The 26,161-nt window shown below is 38.0% G+C and overlaps 2 protein-coding genes across 8 annotated transcripts in view; one reads left to right on the plus strand and one right to left on the minus strand.

The window, feature by feature from the left end:
• Scyl3 (SCY1 like pseudokinase 3) overlaps nt 1-6,693 on the plus strand; it is a 32,454-nt gene extending 25,761 nt beyond the window's left edge. For 3 of the 4 annotated variants that reach the window (XM_023719228.1, XM_004634826.2, XM_023719230.1), the window contains exons 11-14: nt 2,343-2,514; nt 4,124-4,285; nt 4,945-5,612; nt 6,030-6,693. In XM_023719228.1, coding sequence (XP_023574996.1) covers nt 2,343-2,514; nt 4,124-4,285; nt 4,945-5,612; nt 6,030-6,089 — 1,062 coding nt within the window. In that variant the 3' untranslated portion in view covers nt 6,090-6,693. The remainder of the gene's footprint in view (nt 1-2,342; nt 2,515-4,123; nt 4,286-4,944; nt 5,613-6,029) is intronic. The other variant, XM_004634827.2, reaches the window with a different exon arrangement.
• The window catches only part of CUNH1orf112 (chromosome unknown C1orf112 homolog), a 54,295-nt gene continuing 33,570 nt past the window's right edge, over nt 5,437-26,161 (minus strand). For 2 of the 4 annotated variants that reach the window (XM_023719227.1, XM_023719225.1), the window contains 15 exons: nt 25,228-25,376; nt 24,836-24,965; nt 23,306-23,492; nt 22,472-22,554; nt 21,831-21,882; nt 20,340-20,429; nt 19,155-19,340; nt 16,545-16,667; nt 14,982-15,077; nt 12,542-12,658; nt 10,567-10,671; nt 9,737-9,817; nt 8,288-8,407; nt 6,834-7,030; nt 5,507-5,592 (listed from right to left, as the gene is read on the minus strand). In XM_023719227.1, coding sequence (XP_023574995.1) covers nt 6,842-7,030; nt 8,288-8,407; nt 9,737-9,817; nt 10,567-10,671; nt 12,542-12,658; nt 14,982-15,077; nt 16,545-16,667; nt 19,155-19,340; nt 20,340-20,429; nt 21,831-21,882; nt 22,472-22,554; nt 23,306-23,492; nt 24,836-24,965; nt 25,228-25,376 — 1,708 coding nt within the window. In that variant the 3' untranslated portion in view covers nt 5,507-5,592; nt 6,834-6,841. Of the gene's footprint in view, nt 5,593-6,833; nt 7,031-8,287; nt 8,408-9,736; nt 9,818-10,566; nt 10,672-12,541; nt 12,659-14,981; nt 15,078-16,544; nt 16,668-19,154; nt 19,341-20,339; nt 20,430-21,830; nt 21,883-22,471; nt 22,555-23,305; nt 23,493-24,835; nt 24,966-25,227; nt 25,377-26,161 lie in introns of all 4 variants that reach the window. The other 2 variants (XM_023719226.1, XM_004634840.2) reach the window with 2 other exon arrangements.

A 26,161-nucleotide genomic window follows, 5' to 3' on the forward strand; every position in this document is an offset into this window, starting at 1 on the left:
ACAATTTGTTAATTATTGAAACTGCCCTACCAATTTGATTTGAAACTGTCTCATTGCTATTTGTTTATCAATAAAATTATGGGAAAATCTGTAAAAAGAAAAAAAAAAAAAAAAAAAGGAAGTAAACATTTGTGGAATGTTTGGTAAGCATAAACTGTGGTTGTCCATAAATAAGTTATAACAGAATTAGAATTGAGAGGACCATGAGATGGCTTGCATCAGGAGTTCATCAGCCCCCAAGGAACTTCAGGATTGCCCACCTGAGGATTCCAGGTTTGTTAGTTTCTTAAGGCCACAATAACAAGCCATCACAAATTATGTGGTTTAAAACCACAGGAATTATCCTCTGAGTCTTAAAAGACCAGTGTTTTGGAACTAAGGTGATATCAGGACCAGGCTTCCTATGAAGGTTCTAGGGTAGAATCAGTGTTTCCAGCTTCTGGTAACTTCTTGAGACAGCTGAATGCTGGACCTGTAGCTGTCATTCTGATTGCTGCCTGTTGTCAGATGGCCTTCTTCAAAGGATACAAGTCACTAAATTTAAGGCCTACCCTAACTCATTTAACCTCCTCTACAGATCATATGCAACGTGGAAAATATTCAGCTAGTACAGGGATTTTTAATTTTTTATTCTTTTTAATGAGAGAAAAAGATAAAATAGCAATGAAATAATTTCAATAGATTAGTAGGACAGTTACAATATACTGCATAATTTTTTTGAAAAAGATCTTTATGTATGTATGTATTTGGTTGTTGCAGGGTCTGACTCTACAGCTTGGACTTGGGGGTCTTCCTGTTTTCAGCCTTCCCAGCACTGGGATTACAGGTGTGAGCCACACTACTTAGCCTGTTCTGGGGGGGTGGGGCTGGCATGGCATGTGGTGCTGGGGATCTAACCAAGGTCCCTGCACTGGCCTAAGCAGGTGCTGTAGTCTGCTGAGCTATCTCACCAGCCCCTAAAAATGGTCTTTAATAAAAAGTAGTTTTTCTTTCCCTTCCTTTTCTTTCCTTACCCTCCCTCCCTCTCCTTTCCACCCTCCCACCTTCCCTTTGTTTGCCCTCCATCCCTCCCTTCCTTTTGTAATAGGCCCTTGCACAGGCAAGGTAAAGGTTATATCATGGCTTCATGAATCTCCTACCCAAGATTTCTCTAAATATATAAAATATCCCTAGTTCCGCCAAAAAAAAAATATATATATATAACATGAAATTCACTTTCCTGACATTAGTTTACAGTCTCTTGTGTTTAAGGAGTGAGTCACTTGTGTGTCCCCAAAACATAGTGGTTTAAAAATAGTAATCATGGGCCAGCCAGATAGCTCAGCGGATTAAAGCGCCTGCTTAGGCAGACACAGGGACCGGGGTTCAATCCCCAGCATGCCGTGCTAGCCCTACCCCGAGTGGTGCACTGAGACTGGGCATGGTGGCACACACCTATAATCTCAGCACTTGGGAGGCTGAAAAGGAGGATCACTACAAGTCTGATCTGTGTAGAGAGAGCCTGTACTAAATACATTAAAAAGGGAAAAAAGTAATAATTTTACTGATTCTCCTGAGTCTGGATAGACTGCGCTCAGTGGGGAGTTCTGATGCTGCAAATGGTGTGGTCAGGCTTCAGTCTTGTGGATCCTGATCAGAGCTCACATCGAAAACATGTCTTCAGCCCCTCGAAGGGGACAACTGAAAGGCTAGACTTAGCTGGCACTCTCTCCCCATGAAGATTCAGGTGACATCTCACAGCTATGTGGTCTTCATTCCTTTTTCTTTGCATCTGATGAGCAACTGTCATTATTTTGGTTATATGTCAGATGTCCTGTAACTTTTAAGTTTACTGTCCTTACTTTAATCAAACCAAAGAGATAACTAGCTTCTCTGGATTATAGCCTCTACTGGGCAAGTGATCACAGTTGGCTCAGTTAGGATAGGTGTTAGGGGCAGGATGTCAGAGGTTTATGTGGAGCTGACGAGGGGCAAGGCCCAGGAGCATGGTTGTTCATCCTCCGGCGAGTGTCAGCACACTCTGCAGGATGTTGCCAGTGTGTGAGCTGTTTGTGATGGTTCTGCAAGCATGATGTGGAGTTTACACTTCAAATTGCTGTGGTAGCAAGTAGATGGAATAATTTGTGTTCCCAGTATATGATTTTTCTTTGCTTATATTTAAAAAAATAACTGAGGCAGAGGTTGGGAAGATGAAAGAACCACTGGCCTAGAAATATCTTAAGAAAATGTGATTCACCTAAGTGAGCAGAGTGTAGTTCTGAGGCAGTGCAGCCCAATCATTTGTTCACAGGAAGAAGAGACAGAGACTGAGTATCTACAGTCATCCTATCATTTGCTCATAGGTGTTGCTGGGCCTGCGTGATACCAGCAGTTCCATTGTGGCAGTTACTCTCCACAGCCTTGCAGTGCTGGTCTCTCTCCTTGGACCAGAAGTGGTTGTGGGTGGACAGAGAACGAAGATCTTCAAACGCACTGCCCCAAGTTTTACTAAAATGACTGACCTTTCCCCAGAAGGTAAGCAGGATTAAAAGCTATAGGTATTTTTTGTATGCTATCAGATATTCAAGCATTTTACATATAATACAGGTTTATACTCAGTTAAATAACAGATAAAAATTAGTTTTCCAACTCTTTATACGAGATTGAACAAAATGAAGATAACCTTTTAAGTCCACAAAAATGTATGTTCACAGATGTATTTATCTAGGATTCTCCTTGTAAGTAGTATCATGCACAAATCTACAACTTAATTTCATGTAGCAGCCTATTAGGGACTTGTCTCTAGGTCAATTCATAGAAATCTTAAGTGACTTTTTCATAACCACATAGTGTTTCATTGAATAAAGCTTTCAGTGATACACTTCTTCATGTACATTATATCAATTTCTGGATTTCTAGTACTGTGAAGTGCTACAGTAAATATCCTTATACCCTTATACCTTTAAGTATTTGGGGTTTCATTGCTATAGAATATCTACAGTGGGGTAATTTCACTCACTTAAATGTTAGGAGTGGAACCTTTTGCTGATTTAGCATGTAAAACTGTCCTAATCATTAATCCCTAACTCTCAAAGCCACAAACTGCACCCCTCTCATCATACAAAAACCTCTCATTTGCTGTTTATTATAATGCGCTCAGAGACAGGTAACAGTGCCACACCAAATCTTTCCAAGCTTCCCAGGCCATACTGACACTGATTTCATTAGTATTATGGAATAACTGAACTTGGAACACTTCAAGAAGCCAAGGCTGCTACAAAGATTTGACTGACACCAAAATTAGAGAAAAGCTTGTATACTACCTCTTTTCTGCTAGTAAGTCCCCATCCTGACTACTGATACCATCTATAGATCTGAATTGGATAGCTAGAATTCATAACCAGGTCACTGTCCTATTCAGAATATATGAAAGAACAATAACAAATGACCCAATTGAAACAAAATTCTTTTAAGAACAGAAATTACAGTGCTACATCCTTAGGAACATCTGATGGGAACATACAGGAAAGATTTTCTTGAGGTACCTACAGATCAAAAGCTTTACTAATAGGCCAATAAAATCAAAAGAATTGGATACCTAGATTGGAAAGAATATATAAAACCTTTTTTGAGAACAAAGAGCTGCTTAGGGCCTGTTACCACATTTCCTTCCCCTCTTGAAGACAAGAGAAGGAATACAACTAAAATCCTTTTGACCAGTTCCCAGTCTTAAAGACATGCTTGCACATTAGTCCCCCCACTTCCCCACACTTGGGGCTGGGGTTAAGTATTTACAGCATAAATTTACTGTTTTTAACTGTGTGATTTTGTGATATTAAAGTTCGTATCATTAGGGGTATATTCTTATTCTTGAAAGGAGAATTAACTTGTGGCTGTAAATCACCACCAGAATATTTTAAAGGCTATAACTTCTTAATAAGGTATCATAATGCTTTCCTATCCCATCATGGACATACTGTTCTTAAATACAGAATGGTCAGGAATGTTTCTTCACATATTTGAAGATGTTCTCTTAGCTGTGTTAAGTATGTCTATTTGTGGTAGCTATTCCCCACTGACATATAGTAGATCATAGCCATTTACTATCACTGTCATTATTTGGAGTTTTTATTTTTACCTTCAGATTCTCCCAGGCATGTGGTCTGCAGCCAGCACAGTCAGATCTTGCCCAACTTGGAGAGTCCCTCCTCTAGCACATTCCCAAAAGGTTTCTCTTCTGGCAACTTTGCCATCAACAGCAAGGAGCACATACAGCGAGATTACTACAGTACTTGTTTATACACAGGTACAAATACTAAATTTATAGATTTCTTTCTATGGTTTACATCAATGTTTTTCTGAAACTTCCTAAGTTTAAATTCTAAAACTTAGGGGTACTGTGGGAATTCTGACTCATTTCTTGTTTGCAGTGCTACCAGCTTTGGTCTCAGGCTCTCCTTTCAGACTGTTGTGTATGTGCTTAACCCTTCCTGACAGCTGATGAGTTCACATTACTTGAATTCCTTTTTTACACCATATACTTTACTTTGGAACTTCTGATACTTTAATGTCTTAATTCTCAAAGATGTTAACAGTCATGTTATGAAAAAAGTGGTTTTTGTTTGAATATATTTGGGTAGTGGTAGGAGAGTTACCACCTTGCACAGGATTTCTCAGCACCTTGAGTTAAGCAACTATTTGATCACATGTTTTTTTTAAGGTGTATGTAATGCACAACTTCAAAGTAACACTGCCTGGCCTACAGCATTTGTGTATTTACTGGCAGTTATGCCAGTAAGCAAATATTGTATAAACATTAGAAAGTAGTATTTGGATAACTTAACATCTTTATGTCTAGAAGATTCAATTTCTAAGTAATAAGTCCATATACTTTAGTGCTGTCCTTCTTCTAGTTTGTTCTTAACCAGCATTTTATGAGAATAATTTCTGTACATATCATCACAGGTGATCAGTTTTCTCAGTCTATTAAATTTCCGATGAATGGAATCTCAGATGTGAAAAACACTTCAGGGGACACTGAAAATTTCTCATCAGACCCTAAAAAGTCTGAGGAGTGGCCTGACTGGAGTGAGCCTGAGGAGCCGGAGAGCCACACTGTCAACATGCACATTTGGCCTAAAGAGCCCTGTGACACTACTGGGTCCCCATGCACTGACCCCACTGCAGAAGCAGAGGCTTGGGAAGACTCTGCACCTAGCAGCTCAGGACCCAGCGACTCTGTGCCAGTGCCCCATACCACTGAGGAGCACAAGTCCATTCCTGCTTTGCCTCCACTCGAACTAGCTAAACCTCTGGAGTCAACTGTACCCCCAAACATACAAAACAGAGAAGACCAAGACCAGAACAAGTCACCAAAAGGGCTGTCACAACAAAGACCTCTTAGAGTTCAGTCAGAACTTGGTTTAGGAGAAGAGTTTACCATACAAGTTAAAAAGAAGCCAGCAGAAGATCCTGAGTTGGACTGGTTTGCTGATATGATCCCAGAAATAAAGCCTGCAGCTGCTCTTCTTATTTTACCTGAACTGAGAACAGAAATGGTTGTCCCCATCAAGGATAATATTTCACCAGTGATGCAGTTTTCCTCAAAATTTGCTGCAGCAGAAATGACAGAGGTGAGGACTTCTGGGGTATATCTACTGTGCAGTTAATGGATTTCCCTAATAGATTCTCTAATAAACAACATGTTTTATCAAAAGAGGAAAAGACTACACAGCTGGTTAAAATTATTAAGCCAAACACAGAATCAGCAAATTCAGTTTCTAGAAATAGGATATCTTCCTTTCCTTAAAAAATGTACAATGAATGCATGGGTGTTTTCTTAGAATAAGCTTTTACCCCCATATTGATTTTATTAGATTATGAGGTTGTTTGCTATGATTTGTAATTCTGGACCTTAAGTTTCCAGTTACATTCTTAATTGACTTAGCAGGAGGCAGCGTAGTCTGGCATAAAAAGTGCTAGATTATCTGTACAATCTTATGTCTTTAAACAGGCATAAAACTTGTCTCAGTGGTTTGCTTTTCTTGCAGGGAGAGGCTGAAGGCTGGGGAGAAGAAGGGGAGCTGAACTGGGAAGATAGTAACTGGTGACAATGGACATGAGTTCAACTTTAGGAAGAATTCCTCTTTAAAAAGAAAAATGAATACCTCAGATGCAGGCTGTATGGACACATACACAAAAAAGAAAAACCAAAGCAGCCTCTTTCTCTGTCCCAGGAGCCCTTGTTCCAGTTTGTGCCAACTGCAGGGTGAGACTACACTCAAGTGTTGGCTGAGCCCAGGGGGCCGAGGGCTCACAGGGCTGGCTTCTAGAAGGCACACCTTCAGCCGAGGCCAGACCATGAAGAGCAAGAAGCCGAGGAAAGGCTGATTTACTGCTTTAAAAAAGCACGAAAATAAATATAAAAAGTCAAGCTGGTTAGCTTAATTTTGTGCCACTTCTTTAACGGTGAGAAAAATAAGTTCTATTATATAATACAACTTACTAAAAAAAACTAGCTATAAATTATAAATGACTCAAGGTTTCCTTAGGCAGCTTATTTATTTGTTTACAATTGTACTATCTGGGTGAAAGGTCCTTTGTGGACCTAGGCAGTTATGTTCCACATGTATTACCTTGTACCAAAGGTCTTAATGAGAAGTATCACCCACAATCTTGTTCTCTAAATGTCAAATAAAGAATATTTTCACTAGATTCACCTGTATAAAAGCTATTTTATATGTACTAGAAAATGTACAAATATATAACTACTGAGTATTTTCATTCACAAAATATCCTGACAATTGACAATGTCAAACGCAGTCAGTCAGGTGGGAATAGTGCAGTCCGCTCACCATTCACGCTACCGCACAGAGCGTTTGAGCTGTTCAATCCGTGCTTGCAGTGCCTCCATTTCTGCCAGAAGCCAGGGTGGCGCAGGAGCCTTTTGGAGCAGTGACTCAGTGACCTCTAGGCCCTTTTCTGCTGTTTGCAAAGCTGACCTATACTGTTCTTCCAAGGGGAACTCATGACGAGCTCTTTTTGTGCAAGTCTGGAAAAGGGAGGAAAATGTGTCAAGTCAAGCTGTGACACAGTAATGACCTTTCTAGTGTGCAACTCAGGACAAGACTCCTCCCCAGTCCTCTGGAACAGGAGGTGCAGGTGCTTCTCTACTGTCACAATGAAGGGACTCCTCGCAGTGTTCGCAAAGGCAAAGCAATGTTTAATAATTCCCAGTGGGCATTCCTTCAATGTAGCTCAATCTTTTCTTAGAAAAATGTTCCAAGTGTGAATGTTTTTTCTCAACTCTAAAGAGAACTATAGTCTTTCAGATGTTTTTGTAGCTATCTGAAAAATCAGGCTTTCAAACACTGCACAGGGAGGGAAGAAGTCAGGACATCCTTCATTATATAAGTCTTCCCAAGAAATGTCATAACAAATCTAAATTCCTAAGGGCTTATTTCCCTGATATACTGAACTTTACAAATTTCAGGCACAAAAAGTTACATTCCTTACAATTTATCATAAACTTACAAAACTAGCCAAAACATTGTTCTTATCTTTTTTTTTTTTTTTTTTTGCATTTAGTACCGGGTCTCACTATGTAGACTGGACTCAAAACTGATTCCCCCGTTTTCAATCTATCAACCTCTGGGATTACAGACGCACACACCACCACACCCAGTCTCAGGGCCCTTGGGGGTGGGGCCGGCATGGCCTGCTGGGGATCGAACCCTGGTCCCTGTGTCTGCCTAAGCAGGCGTTTTAATCCACTGAGCTATCTGGCCAGCCCAAACCATTGTTCCTATTGTAGCTAACTATTCCAAATAACTACCAGTTCCCAATATTTTCAATATCCCTAGTGTTATCACTTTTGCTTTTTAATGGATAAATGAAATTTTTTGACACTGCCAAATATAATTAGCAGGCCAGTTTGATTAATACAGCAAAGGATCAAACTAAACATTTCAGAAGGTAAGTTAGATGATTTTCTGTTCTTTCATGAAGATTACCTAGATTTTTAAAAGATTAAGTTTTACATGTTTAGATCTATTTAGCTTGAAATTCAATGTGAGGAGAAGCATCAAACCAAAATAGAGCCAGGCCTGGTGCTGCACACCTGTGATCTCAGCATTTGGGAGACTGAGGCAGTGGACTGCTGAGAGTTTGAGGCCAGCCTGGGCTACAAAGCAAGACCCTGTCTCAGAAAGGAAAAAGAAAAAAAAAAAGAACCAAAGTTTTTGTTTTATCAGTAAGGGCAGAATGTCCCCTTGTTAAAGTTTGACACATACTGTTAGGCAGCCTATACCTGTAGCGATGACCACTTTGTTACTTCTACAGACACTTTAGCAGAGGGTTCCCTGAAGATATCTTTTTCCTGTTTCACACGTTCCACTTTGGCAGCTTCAGTCTCCTCTATAAACCCAGTCTACCAAAGACCACAAAAACACAAGTAAATACCAATACATTTGCATTCTCTACTAGATAGAAAATAATAGAAGATGAAAAGACCAAATAAATGTTTTGATGTATATGTCAATGCTGAGTGCTGAACAGACTGGCTTGACCTGTGAATATGGCAACTTTTAGAAATACAGTAGCTTGACCTATGAATGCTTAATTCTTAGGACAGTTTGGATTAAGTCCATCTACAGTGTTCTTCTTTACACAAAAACTGTAGAGTCCACTTTCTGACTTTGACTAGAGGCAAAGACAGTGGCAAAAGCAAAGTAAACACAAAATCCAACTTAGATGAAAAATGTAGCAAATATGTAATACATATGTTACAAAATTTCTTTCATAGGTACCATTAGCACCATTAAGTCTTCTAAGTGCAAAACCACAGGATCCTTGTGATGCAAAGTACTAGTTCTGCGTATCTATAAAAACACTTAAAAATGTCACAGTCTTAGAAAAATAGATACTAGCTTCAATCAGGGCATAAGCCCACACCTGAATTAAACCTTATGTTAAAAAAAAATTTCCAATTGCATCAAGAGTCCCTAATTAAAAAAAAAAAAAAAAAAAAAAGAGTCCCTAATTAGGACAAGCATCATGACCTCACCCTGGGTTGCTAGTGTTACCCAATCCCACACTATGGCAGAGCATGCTGGGCATCTCACTTCTCTGTCACGTGCTGAGTTTCCCTTGCTGGAAGTCCTTGGGAACCACAAGGTTTTAGACAAACAGGGTATTTGGGGATAGGACTTGAGTCTAAACACAGTCTTATGTTTAATACACAGGTAATTTTACATATTTTTAATAATTTTCTGCACAAGGGCCAGCCAAATAGCTCAGGGGATTAAAGTGCCTGCTTAAGCAGAAGCAGGGGCCAGGGGTTCGATCCCTGCCATGCCAGCCCCTACCCAGGGGCGCATGGAAACAGTGATTGAGACTGGGTGTGGTGGCATGTGCTTGTAATTCCAGCTCTTGGGAGGCTGTAAACAGGCAGATCACTATGAATCCGACCTAGTAGTGAGACCCTGACACCCTTCCTAAAATACAAAAAACAAAAAAAAAAAAAAATTTTTCTGCACAAAAAGTGTCATCATGTGGAATTTATCATTTGTGGCACCGTGTTGGTAGCTCAAACTGTTAAGATTTTGGAGCATTTTGTACTTAAGAATGTTCAGCCTACGTTATCATTGTGCTGAGCTGAGCTGAGCACTCTGGAAATTTTAAACCAAGTCATAACAATACCATTTCAAACCAAACAAAGGTGATATGAAACAGAATAAAACATGAACAAAGTAAGTACCTTCTCTAAAAAGGACACGACTTTGTTCTTAGTTTCCTCAGAACTGAGACACTGTGGCACTATCTCTTCATGATTTGTTCCCTATTAAAAGATAAACAACACTGATATTGGCAGCTTGCAAAGACAAGTAACATGTTTTAAGAGTTACTCTAATTAAAAATGTACTTGAGAATATTAAGTGTCACTTAAAAACAATAAGCTCATTGTATTTTCAAGGTTCCTCAAGATAATACAATGTTAACCTCTACAAATTTAGTATTGCAAAGTACAATTACTAAAGCAGGGGGTATGCTGTTCAACAACACAGAAGAGTAAAAAGGCAACCCATGCCAGGTCACTTCCCCAAAGATCCAAAGTAACAAGCTTCACTCAGTTCATCAACCTATCCCTGGTGATAGTTCAGGGTGAACCCAAAAGTACTAATTAGAGGGCAGTGTAAGTTAGTAGGCCTACTTAAAATGTCTGTTCCCATTCCCTACTGAGAGAACCTGAGGAAAGTTGTTTCGTTTCTCTAGGCCTCTTTGATATCCTGCAACAGATAATTAGTAATGTCACCTCCAGAAGAAAATTTTCAAGTAAGATATAGAAGCATCTCATTAGAAATATCTGCATTGTTCTGGAATATTAGAAATACTAAGAAAAGTTTCATTTGTTTGTTTTTGGCCATACTGGGGAATAAGCCCAGGACCTTCACACTGCGCAGTATTGTTTTTTGAGACAGATCTCCCCAAGTTGACCAGGGTGGGCTTAAACTTGAGATCCTTCTACCTCAGTTTCCCAGAATGTTTGACTAGTGAGATGTTTAGAAGTCACTGTAGTCATACAATTACCTCAGCAAACTGAGTAAATGCCTCCAGGGTGTGTTGTTCCAGCAGCCAGTTCTTATCAGCTAGCAATAAGGCAAGAATGCAAGACAGGTAGGGCAAAATTTTGTTCTAGAAAGAGAACCAAAACCTTATGAAATACAGAAGAAACCACAGGACATTCCAGTGCCCAATGTTGTCAACTTTCTAGTGAATGTTATACAAAATGTGTTAGGTCATTTCACTTTGCAAATTCTTCTAAGAGCTTTGCATTTCCTTCTAGTAAAGCTGCTGGCTTCACAACGTCCCAGAATATCACATGATCAGGGTGCTCCCACCTCAAGAGACTCTGCACTTACTGTGGTCCCTGTCCCTGCTCAGCACTCTGTCCCCAGACACTGAACAGCTTGCTCCTCACCCTTACTGTCACAGCAGTAACCACTCCCACTAGCTCCTGTTTTGAACTGTATTCCCAAATATACAAGTACCCCCACACACTTTATTTTTCTTCTTAGCACTTATTACCACTTAACATACGGTATGTATCACCAATTTACTTCCTGTTGTCTCTCAACAAGCTGAGACTGGTGATTTACTAGTTCATTTACTGTATCACCAGTGAATGAAAACAGCATCAGACACAGTAACAACTCAATTCTTTTTTTTTTTTTTTTAATTTGGATAAAAAAGGTAATCTCATTCTGTGGCATTAAATATCTCTTGTATGCTGCCCAATCCCCAACATTCTTCAAGCATGACCTAGGGAATGTGTCAAGCACTGTGACTCCTGACAAACATCTACTCCAAAAGTTCGGGGACAATTCAAGGTCTGCAGCTGTACATCAATAAAGAAGCACACTGGAATACATTTATGGTAAAAGATGGCTTAAACACATGTATCTTTAGATAGCTTTGCCAAGAATAAAAAAGAAACTGTCAACAATCAAACTTAGTTCAAGAAAGAGAGCTTTACCAATTGTGTAATGTCATTCACTTGAGTAAAATACCATGGTATCTCAGTTCAGGAACTTAATTCTTTCCACAATTCTGTTCACAAACCAAACTGCACGAGAACCAAATCAAATTCAATGGTTAGGTTCAGTGTTACCCCTTATGGGGAAATTTTTGGTTTCAAAGACTTTAACCAGTAGGTCCTGAAACTGTCCATTATGTGCTTGCTCATATCATAAGAAACCTCTCACTGTGAGCTTTTTTAATCTTACCCTTGGTAGTAAAAACAAGGGCAAACACAGCTATCAAACTGTTGGATTTTGAATAAGGCAAAACAAGTTTACAAGGAATTTCTGTTTGTTCTGTGGTCTGTCTTACATTTCAGTAGATATGTAATGCTAGGCCATGCTCCAGTTATAAATTAATGCCCACTTGTTAGCCATATACACATTGTAATACTTTTTAATAAACAAGCTCCCTATCATTAATAAAAAAACAAAAAATATAACTGCAATAATTTACCAAGTTTCCTAATTATGTAGTTACATAGCAGCCAAGAATATGCTTTTAACTGTCAGAAACTAAGTGCTGAGAGCCAGCCAAATAGCTCAGCTAACTAAAGTGCCTGCTTATGCAGACACAGCAGCCTGGTGTTGCGTGCCAGCCCCATCCCCGGGGCACACTGAGATGGCAATTGAGACTGGGTGTGGTGGTGCCCACTTATGATCCCAGCTCTTGGGAGGCTGAACACAGGAATCACGACAAGTCCGATCTACATAGTGAGACCCTGTAGACCCTGCACTAAATACCAGAAAAGAAAGAAACAAACAAATTAAGTGCTGAAGCCCAACTGGAATGAGAATACCGCCACCCAAAAATTACTCGTATGCCAACATATATTTCTTTAAAAGAAAATGAGTTCTTATTTAGAGTAGGTTTCTTTCCCTCTAATTCACTGTCAATAATCCACAGAATTTTAGAAATCAAAAGCCTAAAAATCTCTTAGTTATAGATTGTGTTTTCAATAGCACAAGAATAGGAGTTAAAACATTACCTGGAGAGTGTGAGGTATAAAAAGTTTTCCTAGAGAAGAAAGAAAATCCACCATTGCCAAACAGACATGATCGGGAGGCTCAAATTTAAGCAGTGAGGTCTGCAAAGTTACTACCTGAAAAAGAAAAAGAAAGAACAGAAACATGTGAACAGTATTTTTAATAGGTAAGAGGACTACCTAAGATTTGCATAAATAAAAACAAAAGCAAGAACAACCAGCACTCCACAGAACTTTAACTTCACAGATAGAATCTGAGAAAATCAAATGAAGTCAGTTATTTCAGTAGTGTAACCATACTCTCTAGCCTCTAACTACAGGGAAAAAAATTCATGTATTCTGGCAAAACTTTATATACCAAACCTTTAAAAATTACTTTGCAATTGAAAAAAAAAAAAAAAACTTGTTACAAATGATTACATATATGTACATATAATATATATATAATATGTGTATATATGTGTATATATATATATATAGTATTTTACTATATTGAGGGAAGTTCAGTATTTAAAACAAGGACTGGTTTAAGAGTCATTTTTTATAAAAGTTCAATAGTATTTTATTTAGGCTTTGCATGCAACATACTTCCTGCTATGTATTTTCTTCTTTAAATACGTATTTTACAGGGCCTGTGAGACAGCTCAGTGGACTAAGGGCCTGCTTAGGCAAGCACAGGGATCAGGGTTCTATCCCTCGCACCACACACTGCACCGGCCCTGTCCCTGGGCACGCCAATAAGACCAGGTATGGTGACACAGGCCTGTAATCCCAGTGCTGGGGAGGCTGAAAACAGGAAGGAGTCGGAGCTATGTAGTGAGACCCTGAATCAAATACATTAAAAAGTAAGTATTTTAAAATGTAAAAATCTCCCTCTGCACCTGGCCTGAAAGCAGGCACGTGAATTTAATGAATTTAGCTAGAATGTCATAACCTATCAGCTCTTAATTTAAAGGAACACTCAAATTTTAGAATTTGATTTACTTGGACTTTTATTTTAAAGACAGACATATGTTATTATGGTTTAGATCTAAACATCCTCCGAAAATCTTATGTGTTCAGATGTAGGGTTTTTTGGAAGGTGCTAGGATCACAAGGGCTCTAACTTCACCAGTAGATTAGGTGATGCAAACAAGCCATGTGGCCTCATTGAAGAGATTTGATCATGAGCATGTGGCCCTGCAGAGTGTACCTTATACCTGGTTCCTCCCTCTCTCTTTCCCCTTCTTTCTGCTTACTGGCTGCCCTGTGATGAGCAGCTCCAGCACCACAATGCTCTGCCTCATCTCAGACCCACAGCAATACAACCAGCCAAACAGGGACTGAAACCTCTGAGATCATGAGCCAAAATAAATCTTTTCCTTAAGGTTGTTTTTCTCAGGTATATATACTGACAAAAAGCTGGCTAATCCAGCAATTATATTAGAATTAGTTTTTTGGTTTTTTCAGAACTGGGGATTGAGCTCAGGCCCTTACTGAACTATCTCCCCAGCCCCTAAAATTAGTATTTAGCTTTTCAAAAAAATACCAAATTTTAGAATCAGCAAATTCAAATTATTGCATTATTTTATGTTGTCTTTATAACTTAGTAACTAAACATTATACTTAATTAGTACTTGTTAAGCTAATTTCTTTGTATATATACTATTAGCACGAATTGCCAATAAATAAACAAAGCTGTTACTAGTTTTAGTCTTTACTGTCCTTCCCCATCACTGTGGTGACAAGATGGGTCACCTCTCCAATTGTTTTCTTAGAAAGGGTTAGTTTCTTTTGTTAACAGTTTTCATTGCTGTTCCCCACACGACCCTGTACTAAAGGAAATTCTTGACCTTGAGAATCAAGTTTCTTGGGTATTGATTGGTTTCAAAACTTTCACATCGGATCACATAAATGAAGGCCTTTCCCACTCCATCAGCTCACAATCCCCTCACCACAAGGACCCCCCACATGCTGCCCAAAGTTCACCTGTCCCACCAGATGGAAAACTGAGCAATACCTTCTTTCAAAACAACGTATTGAGCATCACCTTTAAATTCATGTGGTAATGTTCCACAATTTCATACCTCTGAAAATGTCTTGGAAAATACTGAGTGCAGGAGTCAAAATAGGATCAAAAACTCCTTAGGAATTTTTTCTTGGACATTTAACAGTAACCACAAAAAGTTCTGCCTGCTCAGTAACAAAATTCACCCGAAGGTGACAGGAAAGAACAGGTTATAAATAAGTACTATATGGATTAACAGCCCAATATACTATAACAATTCTCTACTGAAGGGAAGAAAAGAGATACGCTTGATGGAGATAAATAATGTGGTGTGTTCAACAAGAAAGGAATTATAAGCAAACCAAGCAATAAATAATAATAAAAAAAGTCTTTCTAGAGTTAATAGCAATTTCATAAACCCCTTTAACAAGTATCCACTTGTCACTAGTTTACCTGACATATCAGCTGAGGATGTAGAGTTTCAACAAAAAATCCTAAGAGCGAAAGTAAAAGCCCAAATGTCTGCTGAACACAGGGTTGATCTGTTACCTTAAATAAGAAACAAAATAGTTTTAATGAAAATTTGAGAATAGCTATAATAGCTGTTTAATGAGTGTTTATTATGGATAAATACAGTATGTTTAGGTGCTTTACATTACCTTTTCTTAAGCTTCACAGTAACTCTGAGGTAGCTAATTACCTTCCTTTACTAAGGGGGAAAAAAAGTTCAATAATATACTCAAGAGACTAAGAAAAAGAGCCATGATTCAAATCTAGACTTAATTCAAAAGGAGACCTAATTATTTTTGTCCGCCATTAAAGCTTATAGGTTCATTACTCTTCCTAAAATTTCATTTCTTCTATATATTATATTGCTGCAAGCTAAATCCCCAGCAGCACAGATAGGCTGTTAATACTTAAGGAAGTGTGAGCAGCAGGGGAGGGTACATGCTGACGTCAAAAACACTGGGCTGGGGAGGTAAGCTTGGTGGTCTAAGCAACTGCCTGGCAAACACAAGGACCCTGAATCAATTCTGGTACATGTCAAGCTGGCCCTGCCCTGGGCACACCTTGTGACCACCAAAACCAGGGCATGGTGGTACACACCTATAATCCCAGCACTAGGAAGGCTGACACAGGAGGATCACTAGAAGTCTGAGCTGTGTAGTGAGACCCTGTACCAAGTAAATGAATAAATGAATGAATGAATGAATGAATGAATGAATGAATGAAAATAAATACTTTTATTTTCTCTGACCACAAGCTGATAAAAAGATGACTTGCAAAATCACCTATCATTTCCCAAAACTATAGGTGTACCTTCCTCTCTAGTTGTCAGGTCACTTAAGTATTTATTTCTCCACAATCAAAGCAAAGGTACATCACTTTTTTTTTTTTTTTGCGGTACTAGGATTGAATCAAGGACCTTGCACTTACCAGGCAAGCACTTATTCTACTGAGCTATCTCCCCGACCCCAAACATTATATTTAGATTTTCAAAGTAAGAAAGTTCACAACAAAGTGTGCAGAATGAGTATTTTTCTGGTATCAGAATCATCACATGATATCCTGGCCTTGCTAGGAGTAATATGCCATATTATTCACTATTCCCTTCCTTCTTTAAGTCAGATACCTCTCACTGTCCAAAAGACTATAAAAGACCCTTGAGGGCCAGGAATATAGCTCAGTGGCACAGCACTTGCTAGGCAAGTGCAAGGTCCTGAGTTCGATTTCTAAATACCAAAAAGAAGACCCTGAATCATATTAACCCAAGAGACAGTAAGTCATGAAAATAGATAGACCATGACTGCCACTTCACTAGATTCTAGTACTCTAAAGATGGCACATGGCAAAATGACTGCCTGAGCATCCATATAGATGCTTTAAATTCTATTCACAGGTTCTGCCAAACACAGAAATTATATAATTTTTTTCTCTATATGAAAATTTCCATATTTTTCTTTTGCTTCATTTTTTTCTTTTTTCTTCAGAGAAATAATCATTTGCTCTCCTCACCTGTTTAATGCTTAAGAAAGCCCAAAGCTGACTCCCAACTTCCATAACTGCAGTTTGCTGCCCAACATCCAGAGTTTCTCCAGCAGATACACAGACAGCAACCAAAGCAGAGAGTGCTGAGTTCTAAAGCAGGAAGAGGGGAGAAGGCGTGTGTTTAGAAACCAGTCTAGAGGACCAGGAGGAGCCCACTTACTATGCTATGGGCATTACTTCAAACTCCTCATAAAAATTCACATGGAATACCATGTCTATGAGTCAAAGCCATTTTTTCCTCTTAGGCTAAAAATTTAAAAACAAAATAAAAACACCATTGTATTTTAACAAATAGGTTTGATAAAGATGGTCAGTACGGATCCTATCTATCTATCTATCTATCTATCTATCTATCTATCTATCTATCTACCTACCTACCTACCTACCTACCTACCTACCTACCTACCTACCTACCTATCTGAGACAAGGCCTCACTATGTAGTCCAGGCTACCCTCAAACTCATGGTGATCCTCCTGTCTCAGTCACCCAAGTGCTGGAATTACATGCATGCATTACCATGCCTGGCATGGTCAATTTATTTTAAAATAGTCATTAATGAAAAGTTCTATTTTTTTTTTTTACATACACACCCAGTGATCTTAGCAAGTTACTAGCTGTTTCTGTTGTTTTAAAATTTAAGAATCCTCAGTAACACTGATACAATAAGTAAATACATAATTTAAGAAGTGTATCTAGAATTTGAAACTAAAAACTAAAACTCCATTGCTATTTATATATGTAAATACTCAAATCTCTGTGGCTAAAAATGCAGTTGTTTGGTGTATGATGGAGATAGGTGAAGTGAGAATCTACTAACAATTACTTTAATCCACTGTACCTCAACAACTATTCTCTATGTAGTTCCTATATACCTTATTTAAGATTGACCTATTTATCTTAAAATAAACATGCTCAATGACCTGTCAGATAAGAGTTTTGTTCACAGTTTGTTCAATTTCTGAAAACTGCTTTTTACCTAATATAAAACAAAAGATCCTAAGTAGTACACAGTAAAGATAAGTCTCAACAAATGTAACCCATTCCAAACTAGATATTTAAGTTTTTCCAAAGCAAAAGCATATCGAAAATCTATTTTAAAAAAAGTTTGAATTACTTTAACTACCTGCCATTACATAACAAAGTACCACAATCTTTACTCTCAGATGCCCAGAAAAAATACTAAACTTACCCTTGGGAGGCTATGGCAAGAGGATCATAAGTTCAAGCCTGGTTTGGGCAACCTAGCAAGATCCTGTCTCAAAACTTTAAAAAATATAAAGGGCTCAGGATGTAGCTCAGTGTGAAGGCTCTTGGTTCAGTCCTCAGTAACACATACACAGGTTCTCAAATACCTTGCCCCTGATCTTGATTTTTCTCTCCTTAGCTAGAATGTAACTCCATGAGGACAGAAATTTTTGTTTTCTTCCTTGATATATCCCTCAGTGCCTGAAAAATGAAGTAGCACATCAGATCATGCCCTCTACCCCTCCAAAAAGGAGTTTTTTGGCAGTACTGGGGACTGAACCCAAGGTCTTTGCACTGAGCTGTATCTCCATCCCTTTTTATGAGATAGGGTTTCGCTAAATTGCCCAGGCTGGGTTCGAACTTGCCATCTTCCTACCTCAGTCTCACAGAGTACTGGGATTACAATTCTATGCCTGTCTGCCCAGCTCAAAATTTACTTATTGAAGGCTGGGAAGATAGCTCAATGGTCTAAGTGCCTGCCTAGCAAGTGCAAGGATCCAAGTTTGATCCCCCATAACACATGCCTTGCCTGCCCCAGATCCCTGGGCATGCTGTATGGCCACCGAAACCAGGCATGGTGGTGCACACCTGTAATCTCAGCACTGGGGAGGCTGAGACAGGAGGATTACTATGAGTCTGAGCTGTGTAATGAGACCCTGTACCAAATAAACGATTAAACAATTTAAAGAAACACACACACACACACACACACACACACACACATACACTGGATACACTATCTAATCAGCCATGTATTTTGGTCACCCACATATTATCTACTTGCAACAGGTGAGTCCCTTTGTGTGTGTGTGTGTGCACATGCAGGGGGGATTTGAACCCAGTTCTCAAACCCTTTTTAGGATTTTTATTTTGAAACAGTTGCCCAAGTTGGACTCGAACTTGCTACCCTCCTGCCTCATCCTCCCAGTGAGGTGACTGCAGGTGTGCAGTCTTTTTTAATTCTATCATTTTCTAAGGAAGCATTCTAAGTAAAAAGCCACATAAAAGTTCACAGTAGGCTTGGATAAAATGAATAGTGTTTTGGCAAACAACAATTATGTCTGCCTAATCCAAATAGTATCAGTGTAAGTACCACAAACAAAGCTCTTCATGTTGTTCAAACACATTTTAAGCAACAGAGGAAACACGTCCAGTAAAATTTACATCATTGAAAATAATATTTCTCAGAGATCTTTTATAATGTATAAATCTGAACATCTTGCTAGATGCTAAGAGACACAGGGCAGAGATTACGTCTAATTACTGACCTATCTGCTACAGATTTCAGTAAATAACAGCTGAGTGAAGTAAACTAATCAAAATGACTTAACCAGAGATTCCAGGTCTCCCAAAGTGTGACTGCCACTCAGCCACTTCCTGCACTGCACAGTGCCAACTCTAGTAACTTCTTGTGTAGTCTGTTTCCTAAATTCAGTAGGTAAGGCCTGGAAGGAAATATACTTCCACAAAGATAGATTTTCTGCTTCTTTTGGAGAAAATTTCTGGATAAACTCCACCTGAAAAAAATGGAAGTAACATCAAACAATTGGACAAATGTTGTATGACAGGAACTAAGTATTAACACCAATAGTATCACTACATGCTAGACCAAGGCAACTTCAATAAATATGCACATACATTTATTTTTTGCTGTATTTGTTTCCAAATTAATGGTTTCAATGAAGCATGATATAAATGCATTAAGAAATGTTAGACAAAATATATCATTACTAGGTACATGAGATATTTTATCCTGTGTTCCTGAAGCATTTACTATCTTTTACAGTTAAATCAAAATATTACAGGGTCAGCCAGATAGCTCAGTGGATTAAAGGGCCTAATTAGGCAAGCACACAGGGATCAGGGGTTGGCACCACATGCCTTGCCGGGCCCGCCCGCCAGTATGCTTTGAAACTGTGACCTAGACTGGATGTGGTGGCACATGCCTGTAATCCCAGCATCGGAGAGGCTGAAAACAGGAGGGTAACTATTAGTTTGATCTATGTAGTAAGACCCTATGTACTAAATACATTAAAAAAAAAAAAATCCAAATATGCCAACAACATTGATTTAGCCAAGTTTCCTTGCTTACTACTATCTCAGCTGATTGTATTAAAGAACTTAAAAAGATTGTAGGTTCAGTTTTCAAATGGCTTATCCAGCCCTGTTCTGCTTCAGAAAACATACTGGAGCCAGCAAGATAGCACCTGCTTAGGCAAGTGCACTGACCAGGACTCAATTCTGGCACCACAGGCCATGCCAGCTGTACCCCCAGGCATACTGAGCCAGCCACCAGCACACACCTACAAAACAGCTGAAAATAGGTAGACCACTACTAGTCAAGCTGCATAATGAGCTCCTGCACCAAATACATTAAAAAAAAAAACCATATTTAATTAATAAGCCACAAATCAAATTTACAATATATTTTAATGGAGTAAAGAAAAGGCTGTCAATGGAATCGGAAAGCACTTTTCAGTGCCTGCTCAACACAGTAAGTCAGATAGGATCCTTGCCTGATGGGCCGGGGCCATGAAGAAGAAGAGACGCTTCAACAGTATGGACAGAGTAATGAGCTGGTAACATTCTCCAGGGCAAGATTTTATCTGGGAAAAACCAAAAGAAAGAAGAGACTGATTTACAAAGATTTTATGAGAATATGTGAAATATTAATACTGGCTCTTTCCAGGGGATACAATGAGACACACTTTGATTTTTAACTTGACATTTTATTTGAGTTTCTTTTTCTTCAATAAAACTAGATTTTCATAAAGGGGATAAAATTTTGCTATTAAATTAAAAACTCTATAATGTCTATTTCTAACTAGCATTGCTATAATTTAGCATGATAAGCCTACCAAAGATAATTCATGCAGCCTTTCAGGATCCAAGCATACCAACTAGTATAAAGGATGGATATAACTCTGTAACACAAAAGCTTCATTAAAGGACTTTATAAACTCAGTGTTACCAATTTTTATCCTATGGAAATCAAGTCCTATTATAAGGCACTAAGAGAATTTTTATTCAGAGGAAAACTGGGGTATAAAACACATAACATAAAAATCATTCTGTTTTGTGCAAGATGTGCTGGGGATTTAGTATAGTAACTAGTGATACAGACCATTAGCCTTGGATATGTAGCTGTTAGCTGCTCAGGTTATATACCTCAGCAGATTTCTCTACAAAATCCTTAAAAGGTGAACCAAGAAATATATGCGATAACAATGTTACTAAGGTACAAAAAGTAGAAATCTGAACACAAGATCTTTACCAAAGGCCAGGGACAAAAGCAGGTCATAACCATCTATCATCATCAAACACCTCAGAATTTAAAAAATAATCAGCTTTGAAAAGATTAAAAGAAATCATTATTAAATCATATTTCCTTTGTATCCACTGACAAAACATACCTGCTTTTCCTAAGGGCACTGGTCACCAAATTTAGTCCCTTTCAACTCACCCTCTCAAATCAATAGTCAGCTGAGGTTATATTAAAAAGGGAAAAATGACCTTTTCGTCACCAACATGACAACTAACTTAACTGTAATTGTATTTAAGTAATGTTCAAACCTAATTTTTCTTCCCATGGAATTCTATCACTTGGTAAGAAAATTTCCTTAGTTTTACAGTACATCTTTCTGTACAGCACCAGGATATAGTACCAACTGTCAAAATAAGTCAGCTGCCATTTGCTATTTTTCTACCACTACTCCCTCCCTACCACCCTGTTGTCCTCATCCTCCTCTTCACCCCTAGCTCTTTCCTTCCTTCCTTTTTTGTGGTCCTAGGGACTGAACCCCCAAGGGTCTTTGCACTGGAGCTATATATCCCTAGCTCTGCTTTACTTTTTATTTTGAGACAATGTCTTACACTTGTGATCCTCGTGCCTCAGACTCCTAGAGTGCTGGGATTACAGTGCTCCTGGCTTCATATTCTTTAAACTTATATCCCCAAAGAAAATATATGGAAAGTAGGTGTTTTTTAAGTCTTGTTATTCTACTCACCAGATGAGCTACTATGGTAACATGGTGTGCACAGAGTTCTGCAGTCCCGTACCTGTAGTAGAAAAGGAAGGGTTTCTATAGTTACTCAGAAAGGCAAGGAGATAGACTTTCATAAATAATGTTCTGTTGAGGATACAAACTGCTATTTCTAATAGGTTAAGTATTCTTTACATGAAGTGCTTTGGAACAGACTTTTTTGGCTTTTAGAATCTTATATTCACATAATGAGGTATCTTGGGGGTGGGATTCAAGCCTAACCATTATCTTTCATATGTATCTTATATGCAAAGTAACTTTATAAAATGTTTTCAATAATCTTATGTTTGAAGCAAAGTTTCATTGAATGAAACTTTCCACTTGTAGCATCATGTCATGCTTAATAACTCAGATTTTAGAACATTTCAGATTGGGAATGTGTAACTTTATCTCCAAGGCATATCACAACATCCAAAACTAATAAATACTCATCTGGGGGCTTGTACCAAAGAAAAAGGGGATCAGTTTCCTAAGTGAGTGCTATACTAGAAAATCAAAACATTTTGTGACACTTCTAAAGATTACGAAAACTTTTTCCGTAAATTTACAGTTGAAATCATTTACCATTAGTCACTTCTAAACACCAAAACATAAATGTTTTGTACCGAGCAAGGAAGCACCATGCATCCATCGCTAACAAAGACGTGATCATATTAGCACTAAGCACAGCATTCAACAGAGCAGCATCCTAATGAAAAACAGAAAAAACACACAACAGTGATAAATTAGCATTACAATTACATTTCTCAAAATAAAAGTATCAACAGAGTCCAGAAACAGATCCTCAATGAGAAAGTTCTACTTTGTAATACTGAAAGAACCTATGACTGAACTCCCTGAACATTAATTCAGCACTCACTACATGTTAACATTGTACTAGGCTCTAAGGAACCAAAACTGATTTATAAGTATATTAAGTATTATTATTCAAAGTTTCTTTAGGTAGCATAAAATCTTTAAAACAACAACAGATAGACTTCGAGTTTTCTTTCCTTAATCTATTCATATATATTTAATATGTGGTAGCTATACTCATTATATATCTTAAATAATATTGATCTATACTTAAACTCTAGGAAGAAATTTCCCATTTTTCTAATCCAATGCCATTAAAACTGAAAAATATCTACATCATAGCTAAGGTTTAGAAGAGACCCACTACTACCTACTGCTTGCTACTCCATTTACAAAACCTTGACAAGATCTCTACATTTTTCATCCTCAAAATTATTTTTCCATACACTCAAAATGTTGATTCAAATACTTTAGCCAAGTATTAGAACTCATACTACAGGAACTGGGGATTACCATCTCCTAGGACAGGATAAAATGAGGAAATAATATTCACAAGGAATTTTTGTTAACTACACAATTTCATTGAAAAGCAAGCAAAAAAAAAAAAAAACCACCTCTCTTATCCCAGCAAGTAACATGCTTACCAGTTCAGGAAACAATGAGGGGTGCAAGGAAGCAATAAACACACACAGATGAACACAAACATGCTGATAGAAGGTAACAGCCACCTCAGCTCGCCCTTCACTCTGCACTCCCTGTAAATGAACAGGAAGGGAGAGTTCACCAGAACACTGCTCAAAACTGTAGAAAATGGCTTGGAGTAGAGACTGCCTGCAGGGGAAATTGAGAACATTGAAACCAACATTAAAAACATTTAATAATTAGTAGGTAAAATACTAATATAGCATATCGAGGGTTATTTTAGCAAAGCAAAACATCTCAAGAGACATAATCAATAACTGCTAATATAGGGGCCAGGGAGATGGCTCAGTGGAATAAGCACTTCCCTGGCAAGCGCAAGGGCCTGAGTTCAATCCCCAGTTCCGAAAAAAAAAAAAAAAAAATTGCTAATATATGAACATGTATAAACAGAAGTAAAATAAATTCATGGTCAGCAAAACTACTTAAAGGAAAAGAATTTTGCTGGACTTTTTTTGTCATCATTTACTAATTACCATAATACTGAATTATGTGAAGATAAAGTCACATTGACCCTGAAAAAAATAACACATCAAATTATAATGCCCATGTGTCACCTGGGCAGCACATTTGCTTACTTACTGACAGTATAGTTTAGATAGGGAGGGATTGCTTTAAGACTTAAATCCTTGAAGAAACCTCCACAAAGGGTTTAAGTAACAAATCATAAAGAGGCAAAACATAACTAGGTAAGAAAGACAAAACATTTGTATAACGAGCAATTGCGGACAGATGCACAGGGCACAAGGTCAAAATGAACAAAAGCATGAGAAGCAAAAGTAGGAGATGGAAGAACAGGATGGGCTTTAAATGCAGCACCAAGATATTTGACATTGTTGTGGGTTTCAAGCAGGAGCAAAAGGAAACTTAAAGCAGAGGAACACAACAGAATAGCTTAAAGGGAAGGCAGTATTAGAGCATAGCAAGATTCCAGGGAGTAAGGAAATGGTCTGTGCCCCAGAGATGGCAAGGAGCATGAATGCAATGCAGTTTCCAGGAGATACATTACAATTTCTACATGTTCTTACTTGTATGCCCTCCACGAGAGTCAATATTTGTAATGCTCACCAGTAGGCACCAAGTTCTGAGCAAAATTAAACAAGTATAGCTGCCATAAATTTATGTAAGTCTATATAAAGTAGTTTTTCTACACAGTAGTTATTAACTAGAACACCAGACATACAAAAGCCCTTTTAACCATCTAACAGTTTACCCCACATGTCACTTGGGCAGCACACTTGCTTACTTACTGACAGTACCAAGCATCACTCGGGCAAGGATCACTTCAACCAGTTGGGTCTTAATGAATAAATTTAATAAAGTCAATTTTATATTTCCTGTTATTGTATAAAAATTAATGAAAAACTATGCAATTTTTGTTTTATTGAATTTAAATAACTAGACTGGTAAGTGGTCAAGACCTGTTCCACACCAGGATATTCCAACCAATGGAAATAAACAACAATGTGTGCTACCTGCTCATAGCTTCTGAGACTTGGCTTTTTGTGCACCACAGGGCCTGCACGTCCTCAGGCTGAGAGGGCAGCTTGTCCATGACAGCAACCAAGAGCAGGCACTGTGGGAACTGCAGGTCACACGACAAGTCTTCCAGATCATAAACCAAAGGACACATTAATTTACAACAAACTGATAAAAACATACCCCAAATATTCCAGCAGAGATGTGCGTTATATAAATAAGAGGAATTTTTTTTTAATGAGAAATGTTTCAATAAAGTACAAGAAATTTTAAGTAATACATTTTTATGTTTTAAAAATAATGGATAAATAAGGAGAAAGAACCCCATCTTCTAACAAGTCATAATTAATTGCATGTGATTTAATGCTCAGTCACTTTTGAATCTTACCTAACTTACTATCCAAAACCACCTGTACAAAAGGCTGGAATGTGAGCAGCTGACTGAGGAGTGGATCCAGTGTCACCAGGAAAGTACCTGCTATTTCTTCCTGATGTGCTTTGGAAACCCTGGCAGCATAAAGGCTGGGGGGAAGTTTGCTAGAAAAAGAGGAGAAAAATTAATTAACAGCTATCTTCTAAATTTAGATAAAGGTAAGTACTACAAACTGTACAGCAATGGAAATACATTATTTTTATAAAGCAGCAAGATAATCAAAGTACAGAATTGATACCAAAATTGCATGAAGCCTCTAAACCAAATAATATAGGCATAATTCCATGAAATTAGAGGCTTTGAATCTGGGAGAAATCCTGAATACTGGTTTTTGTTTTTGTTTTGTAGTGTTGGGGATTAAATCCAGAGCCTTGTGCATGCTAAAGAAAGTGTTCGGCTACTGAGCTACATCCCTAGCCCTTTCATATTGTTTTGGTATATTTTAATACCATTTGAAAAAATAAAGTACTGTAAAAATTTGAACATTAAGTCAACAAGTAAAAACATGATGTAAAATACTTGATAAAATCTGGTTTAATTATACCTACTAAAAATTGTTTTAAAATGCCATAATTCTATGAGTTAATGCTGCTTCTCAAAAGCTGAGGTTTCTTCATAAGAAATTAACTATATTAACACTGATAGAGGCTTTAAAAATATTCAGGGAATGTCTTAGTAACTGAACTGGGATTCAAACTAAACTTAAATCCAAACCTGTGTGAAACACATATTCAATATTTTTGTCATGTTAATTATGGTACACATGATAGTGCATGAGAAAACCCATCCTGCAGTTAATAAAACAAAAAGCATTCAACACTTATATGTATGTTTTTTTTTTTTTTTTTTTTTTTTTCACGGTCTACAGGGTCTCACTGCGTAGATCAGA

The sequence above is a fragment of the Octodon degus genome, unplaced genomic scaffold (genome assembly GCF_000260255.1).
Source record: "Octodon degus isolate 3935 unplaced genomic scaffold, OctDeg1.0 scaffold00066, whole genome shotgun sequence".
Classification (NCBI taxonomy): Eukaryota; Metazoa; Chordata; class Mammalia; order Rodentia; family Octodontidae; genus Octodon; species Octodon degus.